We start from the raw sequence: 12,619 nt of genomic DNA, 5'->3' as shown, positions 1-12,619 counted from the left end.
TTATAAATAAAATGCCACGACAAATAAAACACAACAAATAAATATAACTATATATATATATTTATATATATATATAAATAATATATAAATAAATATAATTACCGTCAGTGCAGGAGTTTTGTTTTATAATGTGAGTTTATTTCTTATTTATTTTATTGTTTATATTTATTTGTTGTTTTATTTGCCGTGGCATTTTGTTTATAATGTCTTTAAAAAAAAGTCTTAAATTGTTGGTTTTCAATTTTCTTCTTTTTTTCCGCTGAGAAAGGCTTCCGGTCGTGGGGCCGAAATATTCGGAGTATTTTTATTTTGTTAGCTGAAGTGCAATTTATATATTTTATTTTTGTTCACTGCTTTATACAAATTAAACCCGTTTTTTCTTCAATCAATTTTTCGTAAATAGAAAAGCAGTGTGGTCTAAGAAATTATTTATAGCTCTTGATGAGCTGATCAAAGTATATGTCATCCATTTTTTGATACACAAATTCCTTCATGAGATATACTAGTTTGAAAGTTTCAAGGGGTTGACGACTTCAGTAGTAGGGTACACACTGAAACCAAAAATAAGCCGATACCAATTGTGAGACATGTAGGGGACTTGTAAGGAAAGGTCAGCTGTTAGCTCATAATCATCTTCGGCAGTGAGGGGTTTGCAAATTTTGCTATTTGGTGTATCTTTTATTTGTTTCCAGTGTATTTGATGATAAGACCGAGTTGGTTCCAGTGGTAAGACATGTAGGGGACTTGTAAATAATAATCGTCTGTTAGGCTACAATCATCTTTAGTGAAGAGGGGTTTGTAACTTTTGCTAGTTGGTGTAGCCTACCCATACTCACTGTAACCTAGAATTAAGTGTTTACGCAACGGGTACAGACGATAACGGAAAACAACGAGGCAGTTTCGTAATACTTAATAGAGTGTCATCTATGTTATTTTGATCCTGCAAAGTTACGGATAGCTTTATAATACCAACTAGATTATATAAGATATTGTTCCAAGTCTTGATCCGTCACGATGTCTACGGTTGAAAACGATAAAGTACAACTGGCTGCAAAGTCAATTTAGTCCCTTCTTTCGATATTCTTTTGTTATTGTTATTTTTTCAACGCTGAGGAATAGCCTTTGATCAAGTGATTACTGATCGCGTTCTTCTTTGAACATGACGTTTTAAAAGCTATAGGCTGACAACTTCAGCGTTTAACCGATAGCAAAGAAACAAAACCAAAGTGTTGCTCTCGCAACACTTTATTCGGCGAAGCCAGACAAAGGTTGCCGCAACACTTCACGTTGCTCAGGCAACGTAGGTCTAGTTTTGTCTACTTTTGATAAATTTTGTCCGCACAAAAAAAAAAAAATCAATAAATAAAATAACCATTTGAATGGCTGAACATAGGAAATTTTATTATGAAGCAATATTTACCAAACTTGTTTTATTCTCCTTCTCGAACAAGAAAATGTTTAGGCATAAAAGAATATGACGTCAGAAAAACTTAAAGAAGTAACTTACACATCATAGTAAGATCTGTTTTCAAAGGGGCGCCAAGTCCGCCCTGGAACAAAAATTGGAGCAAGAGGATTTAAGCCATAAAGTATCTGGAGATCCACAGCATCTAATTCAAAGCGAAGCCAACGACTTTGCATCCCAAAGAAAGAGCCATTCCTTTCACAAGTATGTATGTATTTTTCCCATAGTTTCCTACAAAACAAAGGAGATAAGAAAGACGTTGGGTCAAGGGCGCATCCAGAATTTTTGTTTAGGGGGGGGGGAATTTAAAAACACACCAATTATTTCTATGCATTTTTGTTACATGTTTACGAGTCAGACAAAAATTTCGGGAGATACAACCCCGTAATCCACCAACAGAATTGAACTTGATTTGGGCAGTATTCCAATGACTGTTCCAGTCTGCTAAAAAAAAAGGAGAAAAAAACAAAAAAATAATAACAAGCAGTAAGTAAAAAAATCTCTTAAACCATCTATGAACATGAGACAGATCGCCCTGAAATTGGGATATTAGGGCAAAAAACAGAACTCTTTCAAATAGAAATTAAAAAGAAGATAACATATTTTGGGTACAAGTATCTTTCTCCTAAAGACTACTGGCTCTGCGGGCAAGGCAGGTCAAAATTTCTCCTTTTCAAAATTACATTAATCTTGAAGATAAAAGTCGATTCATCCCCAAGATGGATGAAATAAAAAACATAAAAGAAACTTACGATTTTAAATTTTTCAAGAAATTACCGTTTACAAGAAGTCATATTTTTCAGGAAAGTAAAAATAATGCTTGGGAGAGTTCCAAGAGCGGTTTCATGGGAGGGACAGAGGTGGCACTTGCCCTGGGCGCAGAAATATTAGGGGCTCGAAACCTTAAATGAATAATCTAACGGTTAAAATCATTTTACAGCTTTGAGATTTTATTATTATTATTAAAATAAAATAGAGGCCACAGTTAATAAATGGAAACAATTAATGAATCATCGATTAACTGATTAAATAAAAATAATTAATAATAATTAAATAAACCAAATAATAAATTAGTACATAATTAAACACTACACTATTAATAAATTGAAAATAATTTTATTAACAAGCAAAAAATTCGTTTAAATTTGGTATGAAAATTTTGTGGGAGACAGTGGGGAGCTAATCAAATATTAGCCCTATGCACATAATAGGCCAGAACCGCTTCCATAAGGGCAGGTACTAATTTGATCGTAGTTAGTTTTGCCATGGTTGATTTCCACCCTTCGTAAACAGAAGTCCGTGTGAACGTTTCTTTTGCTTGGAGAGCAGAAATATTTAATTTGAAAATAAACCAAATTCACATTGGTTGATTAACTTTCTGTTGTATTGGATACTTTTTTTCGGATAATATGAACGAGCATTACTCCAAAAAAAACAGATAAATAAAAAAACTTTATGGAATGATTTTAGGTATTCCAAACTAAGTAAAAAAGTACCTTATAGTTAATACCATTACTGTGTCACCTAAGTCTTACAACTACTTTTAAACAGGGGTGGTTGCTCCCCTGTCTACATTAGAACTAGTCATAATAGAGGGTTTTTTTTCTCAAATTCCGCTTATTACATAGTTTTATCTCTGATACTAAATAGGACAACTGACAATTAACCAATGGCAGATCCAGGAGGGTCGAAGGAGACCCCGGGCCCCCCCAAGATTTTATTTTTAACACCCTATTAACCTGAATTTCCTTTTTTTACTTTTTTTAGAAAAAATTTGTCAATTTGATCCATTATTGGCATCTTTGTCGCATTGCGTTCCCCAAGATTTTGCTCATTAGCGCCCTTGTCACATTGGCCCTCTTCTAAGGTTTTGCTCTAGATCCGCCCCTGCGTTTCAGTTAAAGGTCGCAACTTCCAGACCAGTCAAAAGAGGTAATTTTTCTCAAGTCAATTATGAAACGTAGCAAAAAATTACGCTATTGAAAGAAAAAAAAACGATAGGAAAATATAGTAGCAACAAATGATAAGAACATGTTTTGTTAATTTAGGGTTAACGTAAAGGGGAACTTGCAATTGATTCAAAAGTTTGTTAAGTTTAAAAACTTTTTTTTCCTCTTTGAAACTAAAAACTTAGCAATAATGACAATTCTATAAAAATAGTAGAGCAATAAGACTGTCGCCTGGCAGGGCTAATATTATGCCCTTTTAGCAACCTTTTTATCTCAAGCCCTTTTATGCTCGTCCTAAAACATGAACCTAAAATATTATAATTTTTTTATTGGCTTAATAAATTTGAAAAAAAAAACCAGCGAATATATTCTTGAGTACTTCTTGCCTAAAAAAAAAAACTTTGATCTAACTATTTTGATGATTATCTGAATTTATTTTTAAACTAATAACGTGCTGTTCCAGCAAAAAAAAACAGAAAAAAAAAGAAAAAAATGTACCACCACAGCTCCAATCATCCATAACTCAAAAATATGTCATTTTGTTTTTAAATGTTTCATTTTTTTGTTTCATTTTTATAAAGTGTGCCCGATGTCTAAAAATGTCGGTTTTATAATAAAAATGTCAGTTTTAATTCACTTCAGTTCTAATGGAAACCAAGTAAGTATGTATGTAAGTATGTATGTTTATGTATGTTATAGTATGTATAGTATGTTACTAAGTATGTTTTCTACTCGAATTTTATCTTTTGTTGAATTTTCTATAATGACTCCAAATTTTAGAAAAAAAATGTGCCTAATTAAAACTACTGAGTTAGAAAATAAAGATTTAAATACAAAAGTTTACAATCGAAAGGGACTACTTTTTAGGAGAAGCTTATTAACTTAATTAAGAAATTCTCTGGAAGACTCTTAGCCTCAGGCTGTTTAAAACTTTAAACTACAGGAAAGTTCTCAATCCAAGCCGAGATGAAAAATATCAACTTATTTCTCGTCAATAAAGAAAAACGGTTTTAAGAGAGTCCCCAGAACCTTTCATTAAGTTTTATTCTTTTCGGTTAGAGGCAAAATGGAAAGCACAAGATATTGGATGAAAAGAAAGAAGAATATCCTTTTTTATAGGGTTGTGGAGTCGGAGTTCTAGTAAATTTTTGCTGAATGGAGTCGGGATCATTATATTGAAATGTCTGGAGTCGAATATTCTACTACGATGTTTCAGAGCCAAGCTATCTGAGGAGAAAAAAAAAGATACTTGAATATGAAAATATCATAGTTCAAGCAAATTTTCTTGTTTTTCAAAACAATAGATTTTCGTCGTCATTCAAGTCAATGGACAGTTAGTTTCCTATATAGGGATGTTAGGTAAGGCGGTTCGAATAGTTTTCTTCTTTTTTTGATCTGACTCTAGTTTCAGGAGTTATACCTTTTATATTTCTTAGTAAGGGACGTGATCGTCTGTTACTATGTTTCTAGCTACCGCTGCAACCCAGATACCCACCAACTAAACAGTCGACCTATTTGCCATCAATGGCCCTCGGGAATCTTCATTTTTTATCCTGTACTTTAGTTCTGCTAATAATATCAAGAAGTATTTGATGGGGTTCCGGTTCAATCTTGTGCCACCAGACTCGTTATAAAAAGGAAAAGTAGGAAAAAAACAGTGAAGGAAGCGATTCTTTTTTACTTTTTTGATTTGACTTGATCTATTGACAAAATAAAAAACAATACATACACTTATTCCCGTACTGCCAACATGCTAGAGGCTATAAAAAGCCAATACGCGGATTTGAGAAATCAATCATTTGATAAAAATATTACGAAATATTTGACATTTATTGACAAGCAGAAAAACTAAACAAACAACAAACGAACAGAAAATAAAAACAAAAAATGAAAGCATTTTTTCCATCTACTCAATAAATTTTTTTTCAGATTAGGGAAATCAATTCTTCTATATATTGGGGCAATATAAGAGTATTCCACATATGAAAAGAAATAAATCACTTCACAAGATTATCGCATATACCTTATTCACAAAACGTTAAATGGAAAAACTAAACAAACAACTTTTATCTACTCAATAAGATATTTTTAAAACTTTTTTCGGAATGAAATTGAAATTGATTCCTTTATATAGTTGGGCAACATGTTCCACTCCTCTACACAAGCATGTGGTAATGACAGTGCCTCTCTATGGCTGTGGCTCATTTCTGATATGAGTAAATTATTTTCAGATGAGGTTGTTGGGTATGAGTGATATTCTGAAGCCGTTTGAAACATATTAAGCTGTCTTAGTCCAAGTGGTGCTGAAGAATTAATACACGAGTAAATCAAACTTACAACTTGGAGCGTAGATATTTTAGAATATATATTCATATTTTGGAGCGTAGATATTTTAGATATTTCACAACCTTTGCCAGTCGGATTGAATCACCTGAAGAGTATTAACGAAGAGTATAAACGTTAAAATAAACGTTTCACTGCCCGACTTGTGCTACTTGGATTTTACGTGCATTATAATTAAACAAATTAGACCAAAGAGCGTATCCACACTCTAAATCTGAAGAAACGAGAGAATATAAACTTCGAACATGAAGAAGGTTATAAATAATATAACGTTCTTGGCACGTGATTTTCATTGAAATGTGCAGTAATCAAACAGTTCGTGGTAACGAACTGTAGTAAGGAGCAACCCGGCTCAATAGTAACCGAAACTCTAAAAATAGAATTTTGATACCAATAGTTACATCAAAAGAATTGCATTTTTGCGCTGATTCTAAATATATAAGTTTCATCAAGAATAGTTTTACCCATCAAAAGTTACGAGCCTGAGAAAATTGGCCTTGTTTTAGAAAATAGGGGAAAACACCCAATAAAAATCAAAGAATCTTAACGACCATCAGATTCAGAATCACACCATCAGATTCAGCGTATCAGAGAACCCTACTGTAGAATATTCAAGCTCATATCTTCAAAAATGTGGAATTTTGTATTTTTTCCCAGAAGACAGATCACGGATGCGTGTTTATTTGTTTATTTTTTTTTCTTTTCCCCAGAGGTGATCGTATCGAACCAGTGGTCCTAGAATTTCGCGAGAGGGCTCATTCTAACGGAAATTAAAAGTTCTAGAGCCCTTTTTAAGCGACCAAAAAAATTGGAGGACACCTAGGCCCCTTCCCACGCTCAATTTTTTCTCAAAGTCACTGAATCAAAATTTTGAGATATGCATTTTGTTCAGCATAGTCAAAAAACTAAATAATTATATCTTACGGGACGACTTAATCCTCAAAGTCCCCGGGGAGGGGCTACAAGTTGAAAACTTTCACCATTTTTAATATATAGTAATGGTTATTGTGACCTGTAAAGACGTTTTCAGAGGGAATTTTTCACGTTAAAGGGAGTCGGGGGAGGGAATAATGTGGGAGGATCTTTCCAAGGAGGATTTTATCACGAGGGAAGAAAATTTTCATAAAGGGGCCGCAGGATTTTCTAGCATTATTTAAAGAAAAACCATGAGAAATAAATAAATAAAAGTTTTTTCAGGTGGAAGTAAGAAGCAGCATTAGAACCTAAAACGAACAGAAATTATTACGTATATAATAGGTTTGTATCCTCCACAATACCTCACTCTTTACGCTAAAGTATTTTTAGTAATTTCAACTATTTATTCTACGGCCTTTGTGATTCAGGGGTCATTCTTAAACAATTGGACCAAATTGAAGCTTTAGCGTAAAGAGCGAGGTATTGACGATGGGGAGAATCCCCTTATATACGTGATAAAAAAATACAAATATAGAAGTTCGTTAGGTAAGTTAATTCATAAGGTACTAATAAAACTATTTATTACTAATAGAAACTTTCGTAAAAAAATAAAAGTTCTAATTGCCTTTTTAAGTAACCAAAAATTGGAGTGCAACTAGGCCTCCTCCCCCACCCCTTGATTTTATCAGAATCTTCCGATCAAAACTATGAAAAAGCCATTTAGCCAAAAAAATTAATATGCAAATTTCGTTTTAATTATTCATTTGCGGTGAGCCTAAATTAAAACATGCATTAATTAAAAAACGTTCAGAAATCAAATATTAAAAAAAAATAAGTTTTTAACTGCAAGTAAGGAGCGACATTAAAACTTAAAACGAACAGAAATTATTCCGTATATGAAAGGAGTTTATCCCCTCCTCAACGCCTCGCTCTTTAAGCTAAAGTTTTTTATTGTTTTAAAAAGTAGAGTTGTGAGAAAGAGTCAAACTTTAGCGTAAAGAGCGGGGCATTGAGGAGGGTATAACCTCTTTCATATACGGAATAATCTCTGTTCGTTTTAAGTTTTAATGTCGCTTCTTCCTTGCAGTTAAGAAACTTGTTTTTTTTAATTTAATTTCAACAAGGATTAGTCGAGCGGTTAACCAGGAGATCGATTTGGAATGGTGCCAACTTGAATGCTAGTTTAGAAAAAATTAGACAACAATCTAAGAAGTATATTAACTTCATAAAGGAATCCTATACTGAATTTTTTTTTCCCTAGGGCCTTTAAAAGTTTTCAAAGTACATAACCTTCAAACCGATCCGCGATGGAAAACATAAAGATAGGAGAGAGGGAATATTTGAGCAAACTTTGGACACTTCCGTAAAGATTTATTCTTTTCGGTGGAAGTAAAGCTAACAGAGTCGTTAGGGTTAGAGAAGAAAACAGATATATTAATTGAAAAAATTTACAAGCCCTGAGATACCACTCATTATTCCATACATACCTTCATATCCCATGACATCAGGGATATGCATTTTTTTTATATTCCTCAAATATAAATCTTTATATTTATGTCCTTAAGAATATAAATCGGATATAATCTGATATATATATATATATATATATATATATATATATATATATATATATATATATATATATATATATATATATATATATATATATATTACTTTATTTTGGATAGGCTAATGTTATAAGATTCTAGGTGTATTAAGCAAATTTAATGGGTGAAATTAAAATGGAAACAACACAGCTCGACTTCAGCAAGTCCAGATAACCAGCTCTCGAGATGCAGGGTTCTTTATCGAAACCACTGAAAGATAATTATTTACTTCCATTATAATCATATCAGACGAGCAGAAAATTACCGGTCATAATTTTCCGGTAATAATCATACCGGTAAATACAATTTACCGGTAAAAATCATACAAGTACGAAACCATGCAAGACCAAAACAAACTTGTGGAACCGATTCGTTGCAATAAATATGATAACTTTCTGTCAGAAGCTGGAAACTAGAAAGAGAATCCAGGTATAAAGACGAGACGGTTAAAGACGAGACGGTAACCGTATAAAGACGGTTAAAACCAAGATTCTATCCTGGAGATGGAGTTTTCACTTACTATTCAAATTTATTACTACTACTGCTGCTGCTAGCAACTTACTGAAGTACCAGGCCACCTGAAAGCCAACACAGCTACTTACACTCCTTCTATTCACAGATTTCCTCTTCATACCCTCCCAAGAAGTCACTTCCCTTAAATATTTTCTTACGACATCCTCCTACATTATTCGGGGACGACCTGTTTTCGTTAGGTCCTAGACATTTTGACAGGCAAGGACGACATTTGGCAGTCATTGCTCATCCGCAAAACGTGTCCTAGCCATTTCAATCTTTTTGTCATTATAGCCCTAGGAAGCGGGATTGAACAACTTTTTTCGCAGAGTTTACGGTTTGAGAGTTAGTCTGGTACCCAGAATAATCTCTAGAAACTTTCTCCAGAAATCATCTAGCGAATCATTCTCCGTTTTTCGGAGCTCCCATGCTTCAAAACTATACTTGACCACTATAGCTTCCAGTATTATAATCTTGGTCCGCAGACTTACCTTCCCAATTTTCCAAACTTTTTTCAACTATGAAAAAACACATTGCGCCTTGGCCCTTCTATTTTTAACATCTTTACTGTTGAAAAATAGAAGGTTCGAATCCTAGTACACATAATTATTATCAGCTATATTCAAATCAAACGAAATAGAAGACGATTAAGAGCTGGGCTGTCACAAAGATCGAGGGCTCGCGATTAGCCATGGCACAAACATTGTCACTTTATATTATTTCCAGTAAAAAGGAAACATACATATGAGTTAGACATACTGTCTTCAATATGTTTGAATAAGTCTTCATTAAACAGCAGTGGGATAGTAAAGGGATAGTAAAGGTGCTAAATAAATACAAAGCACAGAGACATACGGGCCAATGCCCACTCCTAGATATTGTAGGAGATTTTTTTTTCCAGTGTGTAGTGCAAGAACTAGTGTTTTTTTGGTGTAAAAGTTTTTTTTTTTACATTGTCCTACACCAAACAAAAGGTTGAGTATGTATTCAAGTTACGGCTTAATAAAACAAATACTGATACTTAGGTAAATTTTCGGAAAGCACCGAATGTAAAGACAAGGACATGGCTTCGACGAGACTGACTGGAGACAATAAGTATACCGGAGATAACTGGAGATACCCGTTGATATATTGAATATAAAATTTTCTATCTATAAAGTACACACTGAAAATAAAGTTTATCCATAACACTCCTATCCGAATGGGGTAGTCCTATCCTATCCCCATCTGTGACCTAAGACCTTTGGTTCCTCAGAAGCATTGATCATATATTCGAGCCTTCCAATCGGTTAAGCTCTTTACCATCCACTAGTAATAAACCAAATCACGCACACAATCACTGCAGGATACGCAACCGTAGCTAACGCAAAATTACGTTTCAGCCGAGATCTGATTGCATCTCTTTTCAAGCCAATCCCTTTTTCACATATTCTGCACGTTACCCCCCTTCGGAAGATGCTTAATAAGTCAAATAATAGAAAAAGCCATTGACATCAGCAAAATAACTGCTTCAAACCCCTTCAATGGGCCAAAAATTTAAATCTAGTTCACAGATTTGGAGTTGCTGATCCCCAGTAAGCTTAAACTTGACCAAATGAAGACTAATAGAAAGATCACGAGCTTTCCTTGCTACCCTCTCCTAGTGCGAAGTGCATAGCTGAAATTTCATTATATAATTTAAATATAAGTTGCTTCTTATTTCTTATGAAATCAGTTTATTTTATTTTGTTGATTTTTTATTTTCTGCGGAGTGCACTAACTGTATATCAATTTTTCAATACAAAATAGCAAAAATAATAACAAAAAGCAAGGGTTAGCAAAAAACTAAGGGACTTTTATTAGAGACTAAGGTACTTTCTTTTTCATCATTGCGACGTGTGATGGAATGAAAAGACGATTATAGTAAATTAGAGCATGTCAATGGGCTAAGACATAGTAATACCTTCATAAACATGAAAAGGACTTGGCTTTGCATAGATCACACAGAAAAACAAACCCAGTTACCTGGAGTCCTAAAGTGAAATTGTCTTGTACTACGGAGGAGGAGGAGGCTCCTCCCCTGGGACTTAAAAACCAAAATTGTTATTTTTATATATTTTTTATATGGTGTCCAAATATTGTCTAACATTGGAAAATGTCAATTTTGGCACTCTGTTCTATGGGCTCTTCTAAAGGAAATACTGTGAAAACAAAACTGACATATTATAATATGCAAAAATTTATATTACAAAATACTACTCGGTCCTTTCCACTTAAATCCATGTTTTCTAATATGTTTCCATTTTATTTGAAATGATGTAATTAAACAATGTTAACTTTCCCAATGTTTCTGCATTTTAAATCATCTATAATATTAAACATCTATTCCTTTACAAATAAAGATTTACAAATACCTATTTCAAAGATTCTAGAATTTTAAAGAGGCTTAAATTGTTATTAGATCGGTAAAGTTGCATAAATGTAAATAGAGGCGCGGAAGGAGGGGGTTACTATTTCATTGTAATAAATTATTTACAAAATTATTTGGCAGGCATTTCAAAATATTTCAAACCAGAATATGTTACGACAATATTGAAAACGAAATAAAAATATAGTGGATAAATCGTGAATTAAGCGGAAGCATCCCCTCAGAACTTTGTTATTACAGATTGAAAAATGACCCTGACATGATTTGGAGACACAACCTTTTGATCTGGAGTCAGACATCTGGAGTCAGACGCGCTACTGTTGCGCCAAAAGGTCTTAATTAAGTATTTCGATTCAAATTAATGAAACAGTTCGCAGAAACGATCTTTCAGTAAAGAACGAATCGGTCCGATAGTAACTGAAATTCTAAAAAAAAACAAAAAAAAAACAATTTTGATAGCAATTGGAACATCCAAAGAATTGACATTTTTACTGATTCCAATTCTTTAAAAAAATTTCCATCAAAAGCTACGAGCCTTATAAAATTTGCCAGATTTTCGAAAATGGGAGGTAAATATCCTCACTAAGTCAAGCGATCTAAATGAAAATCACACCATTAGATTCAGCATACCAGAATACTCTTCTGCTGAAGTTTCAAGTCTGTATCAACAAAATGTAATTTTTTTTATTTGCCGATGAGACAACTTTGTCTTGTTTTTCAGTGGTAATCGTATCAAACTGATGGTCCTACAAAATCGAGAGAGCGTTGATTCGAACGGATATAAAAAGTTTTAATGCCCTTTTTAGGTGATCAAAGAGAATGGAGGATACATAGCCCACCATCCTTGCATGATTTCCTGGGATGATTTGAAAAACGGTCAGGAACTAAATAAAAAAGTTGTTCTTAACCGGAAAGCGGGAGCAACATTAAAAAGAACAGAAATCATTCCGTGTACGAGGGGTCTAACCCTTCCTCAATCCTCGCTCTTTACGCTAAACTTGGATTTTTTGTCTACATTCTTCAAGAAAAAACTGCTCAAGCACAAGGACCGTTGAATTTAAATAAGAAGTATTTTTAAAGAACTTTAAAACTTTAGTATGAAGAGCAAGGGTTGAGGAAGGGAAAGCCCCCCTCCTATATGGAATAATGCCAAGATTAAAACAAATGCCGGACCTTTTCACAATATGGTTAAGTAAAATTTCAGAGTTAGCTAGAGCCAGCCCCAAAATCCAACTTATCTGAACTATTTTGGAATTTAACCGCGGTAAGCTTCATTATCAATTTTCTGCTGTAAGAAAAAAAAACCATAAAAATTTAACCCTAGATTGAACACTTTGTATTTTAATGTGAGCTACCCAATCATACGAAATTAGCTAAAATGTTGATGTTAGCTATTCCTCATTGTTAAGTAATTGACATT

At 33.4% G+C, this 12,619-nt stretch overlaps 1 protein-coding gene across 1 annotated transcript in view; it reads right to left on the bottom strand.

The window, feature by feature from the left end:
• Positions 1-12,619, bottom strand: part of LOC136030562 (probable helicase with zinc finger domain) — a 98,569-nt gene that overhangs the window by 27,034 nt on the left and 58,916 nt on the right. The window contains exon 11 of the mRNA XM_065709623.1: positions 1,508-1,696. Within this exon, the coding sequence (XP_065565695.1) occupies positions 1,508-1,696 (189 nt within the window). The remainder of the gene's footprint in view (positions 1-1,507; positions 1,697-12,619) is intronic.

This window comes from Artemia franciscana, chromosome 8, assembly GCF_032884065.1.
Source record: "Artemia franciscana chromosome 8, ASM3288406v1, whole genome shotgun sequence".
Classification (NCBI taxonomy): Eukaryota; Metazoa; Arthropoda; class Branchiopoda; order Anostraca; family Artemiidae; genus Artemia; species Artemia franciscana.
The sequence above is the reverse complement of the archived record's forward strand: the minus strand, read 5'-3'. Positions and strand labels throughout refer to the sequence as shown.